Source organism: Electrona antarctica (assembly GCF_951216825.1).
Source record: "Electrona antarctica genome assembly, chromosome: 5".
NCBI classification, from domain to species: domain Eukaryota; kingdom Metazoa; phylum Chordata; class Actinopteri; order Myctophiformes; family Myctophidae; genus Electrona; species Electrona antarctica.
In genome coordinates, this window is record NC_136810.1 from 23,183,279 (window position 1) to 23,203,278 (window position 20,000).

At 41.6% G+C, this 20,000-nt stretch overlaps 3 protein-coding genes and 1 long non-coding RNA gene across 4 annotated transcripts in view; 2 read left to right on the top strand and 2 right to left on the bottom strand.

Annotated features, from left to right (window-relative positions):
• parvb (parvin, beta) overlaps positions 1-20,000 on the top strand; it is a 398,639-nt gene that overhangs the window by 328,739 nt on the left and 49,900 nt on the right. The gene's annotated exons all lie outside the window — the stretch shown is intronic.
• plxnb2b (plexin b2b) overlaps positions 1-20,000 on the top strand; it is a 238,568-nt gene that overhangs the window by 108,749 nt on the left and 109,819 nt on the right. The gene's annotated exons all lie outside the window — the stretch shown is intronic.
• Positions 11,104-13,213, bottom strand: LOC306923397 (uncharacterized protein). Its single transcript, XM_079501458.1, has 3 exons — positions 13,133-13,213; positions 12,810-12,889; positions 11,104-12,019 (listed from the first exon to the last, which is right to left on the bottom strand). The coding sequence occupies exons 2-3, from the start codon at positions 12,819-12,821 to the stop codon at positions 11,711-11,713; spliced, it is 321 nt and encodes a 106-aa protein (XP_079357584.1). The 5' UTR covers positions 12,822-12,889; positions 13,133-13,213; the 3' UTR covers positions 11,104-11,710.
• LOC306923398 lies at positions 13,240-15,375 on the bottom strand. The gene is made up of 5 exons (XR_013790055.1): positions 15,200-15,375; positions 15,000-15,087; positions 14,228-14,389; positions 13,758-13,964; positions 13,240-13,298 (listed from the first exon to the last, which is right to left on the bottom strand). It is a non-coding gene; the product is annotated as an uncharacterized lncRNA (long non-coding RNA).

Sequence of the window (20,000 nt, forward strand, 5' to 3'; positions counted from 1 at the left end):
TAACTTACTCTACCATACAGATTAACTTACTCTACCATACAGATTAACTTACTCTACCATACAGATTTAACCTACTAATTTACTCTACCATACAGATTAACTTACTCTACCATACAGATTAATTTACTCTACCATACAGATTAATTTACTCTACCATACAGATTAATTTACTCTACCATACAGATTAATTTACTCTACCATACAGATTTAACCTACTAACTTACTCTACCATACAGATTAATTTACTCTACCATACAGATTAATTTACTCTACCATACAGATTAATTTACTCTACCATACAGATTAATTTACTCTACCATACAGATTAATTTACTCTACCATACAGATTAATTTACTCTACCATACAGATTTAACCTACTAACTTACTCTACCATACAGATTAATTTACTCTACCATACAGATTTAACCTACTAATTTACTCTACCATACAGATTAACTTACTCTACCATACAGATTAATTTACTCTACCATACAGATTAATTTACTCTACCATACAGATTTAACCTACTAACTTACTCTACCATACAGATTAATTTACTCTACCATACAGATTAATTTACTCTACCATACAGATTAATTTACTCTACCATACAGATTAATTTACTCTACCATACAGATTAACTTACTCTACCATACAGATTAATTTACTCTACCATACAGATTAACTTACTCTACCATACAGATTAATTTACTCTACCATACAGATTAACTTACTCTACCATACAGATTTAACCTACTAATTTACTCTACCATACAGATTAACTTACTCTACCATACAGATTTAACCTACTAACTTACTCTACCATACAGATTTAACCTACTAATTTACTCTACCATACAGATTAATTTACTCTACCATACAGATTTAACCTACTAATTTACTCTACCATACAGATTCATTTACTCTACCATACAGATTTAACCTACTAACTTACTCTACCATACAGATTAACTTACTCTACCATACAGATTAACTTACTCTACCATACAGATTAACTTACTCTACCATACAGATTTAACCTACTAACTTACTCTACCATACAGATTAACTTACTCTACCATACAGATTAACTTACTCTACCATACAGATTAACTTACTCTACCATACAGATTTAACCTACTAACTTACTCTACCATACAGATTAACTTACTCTACCATACAGATTAACTTACTCTACCATACAGATTAACTTACTCTACCATACAGATTTAACCTACTAACTTACTCTACCATACAGATTAACTTACTCTACCATACAGATTAATTTACTCTACCATACAGATTAACTTACTCTACCATACAGATTAACTTACTCTACCATACAGATTTAACCTACTAACTTACTCTACCATACAGATTAACTTACTCTACCATACAGATTAACTTACTCTACCATACAGATTAACTTACTCTACCATACAGATTTAACCTACTAACTTACTCTACCATACAGATTAACTTACTCTACCATACACATCATCTTTAACCTACTAACTTACTCTACCATACAGATTTAACCTACTAACTTACTCTACCATACACATCATCTTTAACCTACTAACTTACTCTACCATACAGATTTAACCTACTAACTTACTCTACCATACAGATTTAACCTACTAACTTACTCTACCACAGATTTAACCTACTAACTTACTCTACCATACAGATTTAACCTACTAACTTACTCTACCATACAGATGTAACCTACTAACTTACTCTACCATACAGATTTAACCTACTAACTTACTCTACCATACACATCATCTTTAACCTACTAACTTACTCTACCATACAGATTTAACCTACTAACTTACTCTACCATACAGATTTAACCTACTAACTTACTCTACCACAGATTTGACAAAATATCATTTTTATTCACAAGTGCATAATGAGCTTTATACAATTTGTATTTGTTCTCCCTGCTCCTCTATTTTTTTTTTAACTCTTTATTTTTTGAATTTTTGAATATGCAAGAGACACAAAAGACAAACAAGGCATACATTAAAACAAAAACATCAACAGAAGAAACAATAATAATAAAAACAAACAAACAAACAAACAAACAAATGAGGTCATGGGATGTACAGCAACAAGCAACAACAATACATATTACAGACTTTTGGATTAATTGACAACCGGAAAGACACAGCCCATATTCACTCCATATCCGCCCCCCCAGCTAAATACACTATCCATTTCTCCCATCTTCTTTCACCCAGCTCTTTTTGCAGTCTTAAAGAATAGGTCATCTGTTCTAGGAGATGTAGTTGTTTCACAATGTTGATAAATAGGTCAGCAGTAGGACAATTCTTTTGTAACCAATTTCTTGTAATAGCTTTTTTGCTTGCTACAAGTAAAATCTTAAGTAAGTAGGAGTCATCCTGATTTAGCCCATCTGGGAGTTGTCCCAGGTACAAAGATGTGAATTCCCTGCTCCTCTATTGACACATTTAGTTCCTGGTAGGACCACTGCTGCTTCATAACTGGTTCTGTCTAGTGATGGGAGCTTAATCGGCAAATCGGAACGATTAATTAATCGTTCCGATTAATCGGTCTGTCTTCACAGATAAACAAGCCCAAAGTAACAGCTTGAACAGATCTACAAGCTCACAATATTAAATATAAAGGTATTCAAGTTAAATCTGACTTGCCTAAGCCTGCAGTGCAGACACCCTGTTACTTGTATTTTTCAGAATGGATATAATTATTATAATTTTTAATACAGAATGAGATCATATCGACATCGGTAATATCGGTTATCGGCCATAACGGCAATTCATTTTTTATCGGATATCGATATTGGCCAAAATGTCTCATCGGCACATCCCTACTTCTGTCTGAAGGTCAAACTTAAATGTCTCCCCTGAGCAAGCAGGCCTGCTCTACTGGCTCAGTGGGAGGAATTTCAGCACTCTTGCAGGCGACCACGGTTCGAATCTCGGGTAGGACATGCAGAGTTAGAAATTGCAGCTTTAATACTAACAATATAATAATAACAAGTACACAAGCAAACGGTATGTAGGTGTTTGGTTTGCACACGTTCAAAACGTCAGCTGTGCTGTCCACGCCTCTCCCTTCTCCCCCAGCGCTCTGAGTCCGTCCGTCCGTCTGTCCGTCTTGAGGTCTGGGGACTGTGGAAGTGCATGCAGACCTCAAGGGCCGGTTTGTTTACGCAACAGAGGCAGGGTCCGTGTGTTTCTGCAAAACGTGCCGGTTGTCACCCGGGAGTGAGGAGAGAGAATGCTGAGAAACCCAGATTGATTGGTGACAGCCTTCTCTTACACAAACGCACACATACTCTCTGTCTGTCTCTCTCTCTCTCTCTCTCTCTCTCTCCTCTATCTGTCCCTCGCTGTCCCCCACACCCAAATCCCTGTCCAGCCATGTCATACTGTATATATATATAAGGCAGTGACATTTCCTGTGAAGTGGCAGGCGTCGCGAGAGTTTACAGCCAGTGACTCATAAAACCACACACATGCACACCAAGAATGAGAGGGAAAAGGTCATGCCGCCTCTCCCCGGGTCTAATCACCCACTCTCACTGAGTAGCTCGCTCGCTCACTCACACTTGTGAGATGGTGCACCGAGAGTGCTGATTGGTTTCTGTCTGTTGGGGCACAAGTCTTGTTTGTGTTTGTGTGTGTGTGTCTGCGTGTGCGCATGCGTGTGTGCGCATGTGCATGCGTGTGTGTGTTGGAAAACTAAAAAGTATATATATCGGATTTGTGAGCATGCGATATTTAGTAGTTGACCGCTTTGGGTCAGGTGGCACATACACACACACACACACGGCACATCCAAACACACACACATACCCACTCCTGTCGTCTGAACATGTGGCGTAATCAGTGGCCTTATCAGGGGAGCTGTATGGCTGGAACAGGCTCATTACCTTCTCCCTGTGCCTTCTTAAGAGGGGGAATTGGCCGAGACGAGAGGCCGACACTCCCTTCTACCCCCTCATAACACAGTCTACTTAACTGTGTGTGTGTGTGTGTGTGTGTGTGTGTGTGTGTGTGTGTGTGTGTGTGTGTGTGTGTGTGTGTGTGTGTGTGTGTGTGTGTGTGTGTGTGTGTGTGTGTGTGTGTGTGTGCGCTCGTGCGTGTGTGTGTGTGTGTGTGTGTGTGTGCGTGCGTGTGTGTATGCACCTACCGTATATGCCAGGTTGAAAGTGGCCAAGTGCTTGGTGTGGATGCGTACTTTGGGGTCCATAACCTGCCCAGTCAGGCCAGGTCTTGAGGATTCCAGACCAGACCAGACCTGAGCAGACCATCCACTTTACGGAGCTGGGGTTAGTGAGGATTAAGTATTAAGAGCCACAGCTGCTGCCTAGACTCCTGGAGCTCCGCACTGGGCCAACCGCGGCCTGATAATAGTGTTTGTTTAGCCATTAGTCAGGCCCTGCTTAGCAGCTCTCCCCCTCTGGCGAGGCTTGGACTGAGACGACACCGGGATGATGGATGGAAACTGTATAGATATAGAGGGGATGAGCAGAGGGGATGAGTGGAAGTGGATGGACAGCGAGGTGTGATTTATGGAGAATATGTATATATACGTGGGAGAGCTGGGGGGGTGTGGGGGTTGGGGGGGGCTTCCTCTAACATTCACTTAGATGCTTGAGGCGACTCGCAACTATACAAAATACTGGAGATGTATATATGGAAATACTGGAGATGTATATTCACTAATAAGCTCCCAGCTTCCGCCTATACCTTTTCGATCATGTCAAATGAGTTTAAAACATGATTCATCCTGTAATGTACTAACGGCATAAGATCGAAATAAACCATATATATGACTCGGCACTCATCAGAGGCCCTTTACCCGTCGTGTGATTAGCTTTTCCTCACTAGGCTAATTACAAGTATAGCGCAGTCCATTTATTTTCGTGCGCGGTGGCAGATCGACACTTTCTTGTAAATGCTATTCTGTTTTTTTATGAGGTCGTTCTACGGGCTTTTTTTAACCGTTTGCCATTTACTTTTCAGGTTGACCTTTTCCTAGGCTGGGTAAACGCTGGGACCATGGGATGTTAGTCATTTCTATCATCACCTGCGTCTATGGCTGATGCTTATTATGTGTCACCTACAGAAGCCACTCTCTGAATCCCCTTCAGGAGTGACAGCTCGCACAAAGGAGCTATTGAAACTTGTCACTTGTGTGTGTGTGAAACTTGTTACGTGTGTGTGTGTGTGTGTGTGTGTGTGTGTGTGTGTGTGTGTGTGCGTGTGCGTGTGTGTGTGTGCGCATGCGTGTGTTTGATGGTTGTTCCCCCCCATGTCTTTCTGACTGTATCCCTTTCACTGTCTGTCTGGTACTCACTCTTCTCTCTACCTCAAACTCTCTCTCTGGCCTCTCTCTCTGCCTCTCTCTCTCTCTGCCTCTCTCTCTCACTCTCCCCTTTTCTCTCTATCTCTCTCCCCTTCTTTCACTCTCTCTCTCCCCTCTGTAGCCATGTCTCATCCATCCTTCTCCTGTCCTCCAGTCCCTACGGTCACCTCTCTGTCCTACTGAGTTAGCTCTCACAAGCTCTGGACAAAGCACAAAGCTTCTATATCGCACAGCCGCAGACAATGAACCCTCTCACATGGTGTGGCCTATCCAAGACAACATGGCACTCCGCTGGAGTTTAGGGATGGGCTACTATAAACACTGGAATGGGAGGGGAGGGGGATTAGCAGCTTGAGGATTGGCTTACGGCCCCCCAAAGCCACTGGTTGTATCTAGTTTGTGTAACTTGTGCAAACTCCTCTAATAGGACGACAGGTCAATCTAAGACGAGACCAGTAATGCCACTTGGAGCCAATGCAAAGTGGGCCGGGGAGACTAAAGCACATTACGCCACACCTTCATGGCTCATTGGCATTTATGCTGGCAGAGTGAAATCATTATAAGCAATAAGGTGTGTAATGGATTCTTTCCAACCAGTCGGTCTGCCTGCCTGCCTGTCTGATTTCTTAATTGTGTGTGTGTGTGTGTGTGTGTGTGTGTGTGTGTGTGTGTGTGTGTGTGTGTGTGTGTGTGTGTGTGTGTGTGTGTGTGTGTGTGTGTGTGTGTGTGTGTGTGTGTGTGTCAGAGACATGACGATACTGGATGTGTGGGTGCAAGTATTTACTGTGTTGCAACCAGTTGAAGGTAAAATTGTGCCATATTTGAGGATTTGGCAGGTTGGAGCTCAGCGAGAAAGCTGACATGCACGCGGCAATGACCCAATACACCCCCCCCCCCCCCCCCCCCCCCCCACACCAACACCACCGTTGATACGTGCGCTGCACGTGCGCTAGCTCTCGGCGATGCCGGCGTTTAATCAGGTTCCCTCCGTCCACCAGCTGTGTCCACACTGGAAAACAGCCACTCCTGTCCTACTGGAGAGCTACTGGGGGGGGGGGGGGGGGGGGTTAGGAGGGGGGTTAGGAGGCAGTTAGCACAAGCTCTCAGGCTAACCAGAGAGAGAGAGAGAGAGAGGAGGATCTGTGTTTGTGTGATAACAAAAAAAGGTCACAATTCGTTTTGATTGATTGATTGAATATAGAGATATTCAAAGATGTATATAGCAAAGAAAAAGGGTAATCATGCACGGGAAAAAAGCCACAAAACAGCACAGCAATTGGCCCGCTGTGCGCCAATTGTGTGCAAATAACGAGACACTTTGTGCAGCTCGCAGAATGGTTCTATTTTCTCAGCGTTGACATGCACCGTCGTATTGAAGCACATTGCCGTTAGGCCTACACACAGAGAAATAACCGGGGCGGTTCTGTACCCCAAAAGGTACAAAGGGCTTGTCACCCCCGGAGTACCCTAGTAGAGTACAGAAATGTACCTTTGGTATTGGTACATTGGTGTACCCTTCTTGGTTGTACCTCTAAATAACATTCCTGTACCCCTAGTGACAACTTTGTACCTTTGCCTATATCACTAAAAGAACATATCTGTACCCCTATAGTGACAACATTGTACCTCAAAAAGAACATTTATGTACCCCTATATGGACAACATTGTACCTCTAAAACAACATTTATGTACCCCTATAGTGACAACATTGTACCTCTAAAATAACATTTATGTACCCCTTTAGTGACAACATTGTACCTCTAAAAGAACATTTATGTACCCCTATACAGACAACATTGTACCTCTAAAAGAACATTTATGTACCCCTATAGTGACAACATTGTACCTCTAAAAGAATATTTCTGTACCCCTATAGTGACGACATTGTACCTCTAATATAATATTTCTGTACCCCTATAGTGACAACATTGTACCTCTAAAATAACATTTCTGTACCCCTATAGTGACAACATTGTACCTCTAAAATAGCAATGCTGTACCCCTACTGGCAACAATGTACCTTTATGTACAAATACAAAATGGATTCAGAAACATGAACAACATTCAATAACTTTTTATTTGTCCCAAAGTGCAAGTCAATAACTTATGGTTGTGCAACAACCTAGTGCAAAATGGTACTTAATACCTTGAGGTAGGTGCAACATGTACTTGAGGACAACATTAAGTGCAAACATGAATGAATTAGTACAATTCCCACAGCGCTTATGGGCGACTCACACGGTCGCAACAGATTGATGCATGCTTGTTGTATGAGATGTATAGCTGATGCAAGCTCGCAATGCATTTCCAATGGGAGTCACATGGTTTGACACAACATTTGTGTTGTATGAGGTGGAGGGGGGCAGTCGAAACACAGCCGAAAGCCACACAACAGCTTGTAGTCCAAAATGTTGTATCAAACCATGTGACTTCCATTGGAAATGCATTGGGGCGGCCAGGACACTTACATCTAGCATGCATCAATGTTGTGTGTGAGTGAGGCCTTACACAACACAAGATCAACAGTCTTGCATTGCTGAAACGCTGGGGGAAATTGTACTAAATTCTGTGACATCTGGCTATTCTGCACACGAACAACCTAGTGCACTTGTGAATAATACTCTTAAAGGACCACTTCACCACTTTTCAACTTCTCTTCCTATAATTGGTCCTAACTAATGTTCATGATAAAATACCACAATTTTTCCCTACTCAGTCTGTGTCTCATAGGAAGGCTGTGGGCAGTTCAGAAACCCATCCACCAGTGACATCATTGATGGTGAATCCAAGCTAATAGAAACGGCAGGCTTTCTTTTCCTGAAAAGTTGCAATTCAAAAATTGAAGCCATCGTTCTCACGATAATAAAAATCTTGTTTAAAAACAAATCTGCCTAATGATGATGTCACTGGTGGACGGGTGTCCGAACTGCCCAAAGCCCTCCTATGAGACACAGACTGAGTAGGAAAAAATGGTGGTGTTTTATCATGAACATTAGTGAGGACCAATTATAGGAAGAGAAGTTGAAAAGTGGTGAAGTGGTCCTTTAAGGTTCTGTGCAACATGTACTCGAGTACAACATTTAGTGCACACATGTAAAACTATATAAAAAAATAAAATACAACATGAATGAGTACAATTCCCCCAGCACTTATACAACACAAGACTGATGCATCGAGCCTGTTGAGCCGTTCATTAACAGTCTTGCATTGCTGAAACGCTGGGGGAAATTGTACTCAATTCTGTGATATCTGGCTATTCTGCACACAAACAACCTAGTGCAAAATACTCAGAGCACTTGTGAATAATACTCTTAAGGTTCTGTGCAACATGTACTTGAGTACAACATTTAGTGAACACATGTAAAACTATATAAAAAAAATACAATACATACAACATGAATGAGTACAATTCCCCCAGCACTTATACAACACAAGACTGATGCATCGAGCCTGTTGAGCTGTTCATTAACAGTCTTGCATTGCTGAAACGCTGGGGGAAATTGTACTCAATTCTGTGACATCTGGCTATTCTTCCCACAAACAACCTAGTGCAAAATACTCAGAGCACTTGTGAATAATACTCTTAAGGTTTTGTGCAACATGTACTTGAGTACAACATGAATGAGTACAATTCCCCCAGCAATTATAAAACACAAGACTGACGCATCGAGCCTGTTCAGCTGTTCATTAACAGTCTTGCATTGCTGAAACGCTGGGGGAAATTGTACTCAATTCCGTGACAACATCCAGCTAGTCTACAAATTCCTTTCAAAAGATCTATACAAAATGTTTCAAAGCAACATACAAATTATCGTCCACTGAATATGTGTCAAGCGATGTGTGGTCCAATTCGTCTCCAGGTTTGAGCAACATCCAGTCACTGTCTACTTTTACATGATAGGCATGAAAATGTGAGTCAAAGGACAATGGAAGCAACATTTTACTGCCAAGCACCCACATGGTATCAATGTTAAGAATGTATTTGATCTGTACAAATACAGGAATTCTTTCAACATGTAAAAGGTCTAATGTCAGTACATCTCCAACTGCATACTTGATGTTGTCTAAAGTTACTGCAGAGACACGTTGACTGACTTTGTCCTCTAATTCTGTAGCTCTGAAGTTAAACGTATCATTTGTTTTTAGAGCAGTCTGAAGAGTAATGGGTAGAGACAAAAATGGTGTGCTGACACTTTTACCAGGCACCTTTTCAAAATCCCCCAACATGTTGGCAGCTGAAAATTCCCAACATTGCTTGAACTGGTGACGATTGCTTAGTGTCATAGCTATGTTTACAAAGTTTCGAGTGTTCTTAGCCAGGTTCTTAAAATATTGATGTTTTCCTTCAAATCTCATACACCAAAGAGAACGGAGGGGACCATACATTAACATAAGTCTTGGATAATGTATAAGAAAATGACATTTAGGTGTTAGAACATTTCCAAATTCCGCTTTCATCTCAGAAAGGAATTCATGAATAAGTAACTGCAGACATGCTAGGTCATCTTTCCGCACCTTAGCTGCCATGACAACATCTGCAATACTTCGCAATAATAAGAACACATGCCAGTAACTGCTGCCAGGAGGAACACGGTGCCCCATTAGAAAAGGCAATAATCTGAAAAGACACCATTTTTGAGTAGCAGATCCTACAATGCCTGAAGTTTGGAGTCGTTCAGACAAAGGCACAGGCTTATTAGCCTTGTCATTCTGACCTATACTGATTTTTTTAAGCTCTTCATTTAGCTCAGTTATACTGATATGCTTTTTTCTCTGCGCCTCGCAAATAACATGCTTCATTGTCAGTGGAACAACTCCCTCCAACATATCATGCATGATGTCTGGGGGCAAAGACTTGGTCACATCAAAATAACCTAGTGAATCAAAATAACTATTGCCTTTTACACCATACACAGCTACATTGTTCTTGTTCTGCTGGACACACTGGAGATGATATTTGTGGACTTCAGTGTTTCTCAGAACAAAATCATCTTCTTGGAATGTGTCATTGATTTCCGCATGAGTTGCCATACAGTTACGACAAATTCTACCCGAGCTAAAACACATTCTGAAGCCACCAATCATATGAGCAGAGAGATTGTCAGCTGAAAAGGTTGCTAAAGCAGCATAAACTGTGTGCTCTGTTCCACGGACACTTACAATAAAGCCTTCAGTTGAAAGCTGTTTTAGGTCATCTAGCATTCGTTCTAAGATGGCATTCCAATATTTGGTCAGGGTTGAATATTGAACTAACATGGCTAAGTGAATGTGGCCGAGTTGAGATCGATACTTTCCACTCACATTTCCAATAGTGTAGTAAAATCCACATAGTTTATGCTTCCCTCTCTTGGCACCAAGAGGATTGACTACTTCATATTCATCTTCATACAGATGGATTCTTAAAGCATCAGGATGCTCTCTAAAAACAGAATGCTCCTTAAAATAAAGACCATCTCTATAATCTGTCAGAAGCTCTTCATCTATGACCTGGTTATTTTCAGATAGTATTTGATCCCAGACATCATCATGAGCACAGTACTTCTTTAAAACTTCAGCAATGGGAACATAGGAAAATGATCCAACTTTTTGGCCAGAAGAGCCTCTCAATGTGTAGTGTACAGGTTGTATATAGTTCAACTTAGATTTACAGTGTTCTTGAATCATGTGTGGAGAACGGACTGCTTCATAAGCGTTATCAAAGAAATTTGATGAGTGGAACACCTGTTGAAGTTCGGGGCAATTTGAAATATCAAAACCACCTTTTTCCAGATGATAAGAAATAAATGAATCATAATTATCTTTGAAAAAACTAAATAGAAATTTGACATCATTTGTAATGTCTTGTTGGAGTGACACATTCAGAAGGTTTTTCTCTCTGCATTTAAGGACAAAGCCAAACAGATTATCTTTGAAATCCTCAAGTAGTTGATCTAAATTTGGCCTGGAATCAAATTCATCAGAAGCTATTGGTTCATTCTCCACACGTTGGTGTTCATCAGAAGCAATTAATTCATTCTCCACACGTTGGTGTTCATCAGAAGTACTTGGTTCATTCTCCACACTTGGGTGCTCTACTGCAGGCTCTGCATAGACATTATCAATAGGCCTAGATCTAAATCTTGATTTGTGTTTTCTGTACACATGTCGTCTATAAGAAGGGAATTTGGTAAATGTTGACTGACAGTCACCTAAACCACATGTGATACTAAAATTTGGTTGATGTGCATGAACAAGTCCAATATGTATAATTAACTTTGAGAGAGTAAAAACCTTTCTAGTGCATTTTGGGCACTGGTGCAGACAATGCATTGTGATCTAGTACAGACGGTTGTGATATAGTACAGACGGTTAATTATTTGCAGTGCACAGCGCGTTAATCACACGCAGTATGGTTGTTGGAATGGCCTTGTCTCCCTCTTCCTTGATATTGACGATGCGCAGCTGAAGGAAAGTCAGAGTTTTTTTCAGACCTGGTGGGTATGCAAGGTTGAAAACAAAATACATACAGAAGGCTGTTATGAAGGCTTCATCAAGGCTTCTGCACTGGCACACGTCCGCACCGTCAACTTTCACCACACACCGCACCCGTCCAGCGATGGCCATCTTCCAGTCCTGGTCCATGACTTGTATGGTTGGATTGGGCGTAGCAGCATCCCCCTACATAAAGCAAAACATGCAAAATGAATATTTTCCAACATGTGTCAAAACTTGTTACATTAACCACTTTGCACCGAATCGTTCTTTTCTTCTGGGGACATTTGCCAAAAATATTGGATCTACAAGCTCACGACTGACGCATTGTGAGCTTAGAAATTTGGTCAAGGGGAGGCAGACCAAATCAAATTTGTATTTAAGGTTCAAGTGGTTAAATGACTGAAAATAAACTTTAACATGAAGTCAACATATTATTACCAAAGCTAATGTGTAAACAAACACATCATATACACATTGGAGAGGGTCACTGCTAAGGGTTCCTTGGCTTGAAAAAAAGACCCCTAGTTTACATTTTGTAACTTCGTGGCATTTATATAGAAAGAACAGATTTGTCATTTATGTTAAACACAATACATCTGGGTGGGGAAAGTGAAAAGGCAGCGGTTGCCTCTCCCTCATTACCACCACTGAACAAGGCCCTTAATCCAAACCGCTCCAGTGGAGCTGCTCAGTGGCTAGAAGGTCAGACTGTGGTTGTACCGGGCAGCTTCCAGCTATGAAAGTGTGTGACAAGAAGTACGGCTCCACAATTATATATTTTTTTGTAGTAGTAGGATCGGATGACCCATACAATTGACATGGGCTGCATACAGTGGAGGAGAGCAGTGGTTCCCAAATGCTGTGCCTAGAGGAGTACGCTGCTCACACAGGCTGTGTGGCTGCTCTAAACTGTTTACATGGTGATAGAACTGAAAAGCAGTGCAACACTGTGCAGGACAATCCAGATGCTCACCTCTCCCATCATGATGAAGACTTCAATTTTCTCTTTGAAGATGGACGGCAGTATGATCAGCCCGGCCCTGAAGTCGATTTCTGCAATGCAGTAAACATAGCAAGAGTCACCAATCACATCAAGTGGGGATGCACACCAACGGACCGACATGCGGAAACCACGGTCAGAAATGCGGTCGAACATGCACTGCGCCCATTCTTGTGGTTAGGTTAGGGTTTGAGGTAGGTTGTCGGTCTAATGACAGTCGGACCAATAGTATGTCTAAACTAAAGCCTGTAGCCCTTCAAGTGTGCAACGTGGTTAATTAGAAAAGTGCTCACTACCTGGTAGATCTTCAGCCAGGGCATCCTGTCTTGCGGTGTTGAAGACTTCTGCGTGGGATTTTCCTGCACGTTTTAGAACTTCTGGCAAAATACCAGCGAAGCCCTCCCTGAAGCGATCACACAGACTGCTTGTGGCTGGATGGATTCGATCAACCTCATCAGAAAACTGTAGAAAACACAAGTATGATTCATATTCAGCATATGCCAACTATTATATACACTCAATCTCACAATATTTGAAATTACTACATAGATGGGTTTTTAACAGGGGGTCTGAGACCCCTAGGAGGTACTCATGAGTTACATGAGGTTGTTTTCATTTTGTTGCTATACCTCTGCACCCAATGTAAAGAGTAAAAGCGCTATACAAGTTTGAGATATCATGTCATGGGGAAAATGTACAGAAAATAGCAAATCTACAAGCTCACATCACAATGCGTTGCTGCGATATGCTGTGAGTTTGTAGATCTATTTTTGGCAAAGAGGTTTGGTTTTGATTTAAAAAGGAATCAAAATGTTAAGATTTGCTAGCCATTGGGCTTGAAAACATTTTTGTAACCAAATAAAGTTAATGACCCCTGATAGATTGATAATGCTGCAACATTCAGCTGTGCACTATACTTACTCCACCAGGAGCCCTTAGGAAGGGATATCTTTGGAGTAGATCCTCCACAGACATCCCATCCATGATTTCACGCCGTCTCCAGGAGAAGGTTCGCACCATGAGATCTTTCACAGTTGGGAGATCTGGATGCGTCTTCTGGTATTCACTATGAAGAACGGCAACATGGGCCTTCACAGAAGTGGCATCCTCTCCGACAACCAGTATTTCCTGTGGAAAAAGCATAGACAGATGTGGATGAGTTGTACAGTGTACCGCCTGCTCCCAAGTATGCAAAGCCATTTTGTTATCGTTGGATGAGATTTTGTTCACAATTCCATGCTGTATTTATGTGGTAACCATACAAGAAATAACAGGCAAATGTTGTGAAGACAAAAAAATTAAAAGAGTCAATTTGGTTACCAACTCTCCATCATTTAGCTAGGGACAACCTGGAACACCCTCAAAATATATAGATATGACAAATGACTTACAGATGTTTGATTAGCTGCTCGTCTATGCAGACTAGGTGTAGAGGGAGGTTGGGGCTTCTTTGCGTGGCCATACTTCTCTTTCATCTTTCGGACCTCGGTATTGCTGACCAGTGGGGCACGTTCATTTTTGCATTTTCTTTTTAGGGACGCATGCCAGGTTGTCTGGATAAAATGAAACACATTTGGCTATTAACCCCTTTGTGTTTTAAGCAATATGTTATACTTTAGCTATTGAAATATAGCAGATCTACAAGCTCATAGCTCTGTGCCGCGCTATGAACTTGTAGATCTGCCATTTTTGAAAAATCATGAAAATGTGGTGCAAATCTTTGAATATATTCTTTCATAGCGAAGGTTTTTACTCAAATCGTTGCTTCTGGGGGCGTCCCTGGGACAACATATTTTCAGATGGGGTCCACGGCCAAATACAGATTATTCTGGGGATCCTCGACATGAAATATTGAGCACCACTGATATAGAACCATAGGTATTTCAGAAAACTGTCATGATTTAGAAGATTTTTTTTTAATTTCGATGTCAGTTCTAAATGGGTTAATAGTCTCGCACACACACACACACACACACACACACACACACACACACACACACACACACACACACACACACACACACACACACACACACACACACACACACACACACACACACACACACACACACACACACACACACACACACACACACACACACACACACACACACACACACACACACACACACAAATCACTGAAGAGAATAAAACACAACTTACATAGCCATTCCCCTCTGCATCTCTAAGATGCGGGTATTTCACAACCACTGACTTGGCAACCTGAACGTACTCCGCTGGGGTTGGATACCTAGCCCAAAAGGCAAGAACAAATTCAAACTCTTGGTTTCTTAAAAGATCAGCTAACAATGTATGAATGCCAAGTACTAAAGTTATAGTAATGGTTAACAGTTGATACTTACATGTTGTGTGACATTAGTTTTTCATACAGCACACTGGTAATTTTGTGGCGTATTCTCGGCACTATGAGACGCAGGTCCCTGGCATCGAGCACCGTCTGAACATCATGGGGAAAGGTTGGACAGATGCCGATATGGTGAAGTCTCACACGGGCTGGTTCAACACTCCCACAGGCTGGTTCAGCACTGCAATGGAACAAGCAGATTTTCTTTTGTTAGTTTTATATTCTAGAGTGAATTTGTTCTGTGACGGTGTCTCCCAGTCTCTCCAGCTATTTTTTTTGTAGGAGGGATATACAGTAGGCTGACAGGAAATGCGGCGAGAGATGGGGGGGGGGGGTGGACATGCAGTAAAGGCCGCCAGGACCGGGGGTCGAACCTGCGGCACACTGCCAGTCAGGTGCCTGGACCGCTGATTCACCCAATATGTTGGCATACCCATTTAACCCAGTCAGGACAGGAACCCCTTTTGGTGTTGTTATGTTATAAACTTTAGCTATTGAAAACAAGCTTGTAGATCTGCCATTTTTGAAAAATTGTGAAACTGTGGCACAAATAATTGAATTCAACTCAAATCTTTGCTTCTTAGGGGTCCCTAAAACTACACATTTTCAGATGGGGGCCCGCAGCCAAATACAGATAATTCTGGGGGTCCTTGACATCAAAAGGGTTGAGCACCACTGACATGGAAACATAGGTTTTTCAGAAAACTGTTCAGCCTCAGATGTAAATGGGTTAAGCAGCATACAGTGACTGTGTAAGCACAACTATCTTATGGAGATGCACTTGCCTTGAAACCGTGGAAAGCTGAGATTGGGAGGCTTCTTCAGGCTCAATTGGCTGTAAACAAATCTCTGTCTCACCCTCCTTGTATTTTTCTACAAATTGTCTAAATTTAATTTGTTTTTTGAATGATCCAGCGAAGAGGAAGCCGATCATTTGTTCAGTTAGTCCACAGTCCACCGTTTCTCCGTCCACTTCATTCTCTGAGGACACACACACACACACACACACACACACACACACACACACACACACACACACACACACACACACACACACACACACACACACACACACACACACACACACACACACACACACACACACACACACACACACACACACACACACACACACACACACACACACACACACACACACACACACACACACACACACACACACACACACACACACACACACACACACACTAGCTGATTTAATTAAATGCATCATATGACAAATTGTAAACATTGTATTTATTCACTTAATTAAAGCCATTTAAACACCTCCACACACTAACCGTTTCCCCACATAAGGACAAATTGTCCAGGTAGTTCAGTCTAGACAGCACTGACAGGTTTCAGAGGCAAGCCCTGGTTATTTAACACTAGCGCGTCGGAGCGGTCAGGCTGACCGATTTTGAAATTTTGAAGTGGATTTTCTTTGCCCATGAAGTCCTGAGAAAGTTCCCCTTGCATGACTTTTTCTAAATGTTCGATTCAAACCATCTCTGTTTTTTTTTTCATCTGAAACGTTTTGGAAATATGATTTTAGACATAATTCTACTAAAATGTCTGCTCTTTTGCGGTCCGTGGGACCGCTCTTAGAGCCCTCACCCTTTCTCCCCCACAAGCCGTGCTGTTCACACCTTCCTCCCGGCTGGAGACGGGCATTGTTCAAGCTAATGTGTCATTTGCATTCCAACCTACATGTGGAAGTCCACATGTAGGCAAACTTACATTACAAACTTACATAAACTAAATGTTGTTTTAGATGTTATATTTCTTATATGCGGTTTGCAGAAATAACGATGTCTGACTTTATTTCTCGAAACGGAAAAAGAAATATGTTGACTATACACACCATCTTTAGCATAATTATGTTGGAATAATAAAGTTTATAGCATTGTGACTATGTCGCGCATATTCATTTCATATATCAGCGCATCAAAAATATTTTTACTTTATTTTTCGGAGGGCACGCTAAACGAACAGTGTAAAAATGACATGAATCAATGACATGAATCATTCCAACGCGATAGACCTCCTTCCCTATAATGTATCCCCTCTATATAAAAATGACAATATATAACGCTAATGTCGTATTTATTTTATTGTCTCAATACAAAGATGGACAGTGTAATTGCTGCGCAAGGGTAATTAATTATAGTGACATGTGAGCGCTATATTGAATATATAGCGCTCAGATCGTCACTATAATTATAGTTTCTGAAATGAAAAAGAAAATATGGTGTGTTGTACAGAAACTAGCTATAGCTAGCGCTATATTGAATATATAGCGCTCACATCGTCACTATAATTATAGTTTGGTAAACTGAAATGAAAAAGAAAATAACTTTTCTGCACGCGACCAGTGGAACTGATTTCCACGCATCACGGCTCTCTTTTTTTCTCTCTCCCTCCCTCTCTCGTGGAGAGGGAGAAAATATCCAAGTAACTGACGGTGAGGTATGCGGAAGTGCATTTTAGATAACGCTGTAGCACTATTTGTGGCGGTGATGCGTCACATGACTTGATCTATCCTATGGTGTATATATAAACCGTGCTGCTGCTACGGATCTCTCTGCTGGCACAATAAATCAAATATATATAAATGACATCGATCATAGGCGGCGGCTAGGCCAGGCTTAGCCTTCCCAACAATTATGCTGGGTATTTTTAAAATATATATAGGCTAATATGTGGCTAGCCGGCCGCTCCCAAACTCCCAACTCCTTTGTCTGTAGCCTAAACTTTTCTGATTTGCACGCACGCACGCACAGCTGTCGCGCATATTCATTTCATATATCAGCGCATCAAAAATATGGTGAAATATGGTGTGTTGACTGACTGGCGTATTGTTTCCACCTATCTATTGAGCATAGCTAAATAAATACATGTTGAAAAATAACTTTGAGTTGTCCTGTCGAGTTGAAACGCTGCCTTGAATTAGTTGGAATGTGACATTTAGAAGACAATGGCAAGTCGTCAACCCCCCGCCACGGGGGGAGAGGTGTGAAGAGATGCAGGGAGAGAGTGGCCAATGGAATTGCACGAAAAACACCGGTCAGCCTGACCGTTAGCCGTCATAGTAGTAGTGATTTTAATTCAGACATGCTAGTGTTAAAGACCTGGTGAAATGGAAAAATACGTTTTTCACATTTATCCCCGTCATAATAGATGAAGAAAAAAAAGCAGATAAAGAATGCATGTTGAAAGTTGAAATATATTAACAAAGCTCCCAACAGTGACACAGACACACGCACTGTGTGTGGGGAGGTTTTTTCTGATTACATTGTGAAATATATACAAGGCCTAGCGAGGTCCATTGTACAGATATTGCAGGTAATCATTTCTTAACATAATTGCAGTGAAAAGCTATGGTAACAGCCTAACAGGGTGCATCCATCTTTGTTTACCTCACATGAACGTGCAGAATGTAAGGGAAGCGATAGGGTTCACACACACCAGCGACCATATTTACAATATGAAAACTGTCGCCCACTTAGACTGGAATTAATCATGGAACCTGCAGGCATCATTAGGTGAGTAATTCATTGTATATGTGGTGGACGTTCGTGGTTGTGCTAATAATAAACGGACAGCTGCTGCAGCAGCAGCAGCAGCATGCTGCTGCTGCTGATACTGCTGCTTAACGACGACACTGTTTGTGAACTTGTAACTAGATGTACTAGTGTAGTTTTGCATCTGTTGCATCCTCCCGTGTGAAAACAGCATAACGTTGTGGCAGGATACGAACGTCTGTAACTGTTCTTTGAACGCGTTCGGGTACAACACAATTTGTTGGCAACCGAATGCATTACTGTGGTGGTGAATGATTGCGTGGTGGCCCGCCGAACAATACGGACGCAAACCAGAATATCATGATACAACCCCGAAATAAAGACAGTGGAATGACGCTTTAAATATTATAAATGGACATGCTACTGCCGGTCTGCTCCCGCGCGCAAGGAAACAAACCACAGTAACAGAAAAACAGACGTTTTGGCGCGTATCCGCCATTTCAGTTTCCCCCCTCCTAAACATGAAAGTGATATTAATATGATATATTACCGAATAAAGTAGTTGAAATCAATACATTGTGCACATTTAACAACCCTGTCCGTCATTTCAAATCCAACCGCTATCATTTAAGGGGTTTTATTGATTAAAATGAACAAAATAACTCATTGGACTGTTTGTTCACGCCACCTGGGACAGCCAAAAACGAGATGTTGGTGCTCAACATTTTATTTATATATGTTCCTAAACATGAAACTGCTTACTGTAAGTTAGTGCAAACATTAAATAAAGTTACTTACCGGTAAACCTTTTTGCCTCGCCTTCTGAAACGTCTATTCCAGCTTCCGTGACTAGTTTGTGAATCAGTTCCTCTGTAGACAAGGTGGACAGCTTTCGTACTCCGTCTACTACTACTCCTCCTCCTCCTAATATGAATAGTGCCGCCATATTTCTGTGTTAGTTTAGTTGTCCGTCCGTCTGGCCGCCGCCTGGCTACAACGACCCAAACTCCCACTAACTAGCTACCGAGCCAAACTTCCCAAAGTCCCGACACAAACTTAAATTCACCGCGTAAAATAATGCCGCATGGCTGTCGGCACCCAGACTGCTGCTCTTCAGGAGTTCAGTGGTGAAGATGCACTGTGATTGGCCAGTACAGCAGACAGCTGACTTGCATTCAGCCAATCGCTGACCATTTTGCTTCAAAGGCGGGTCTACAAGCTCAGAATGGGTACAAATATGTATCTAGGGGTCCAAAAACTAATTTGTACCATTAA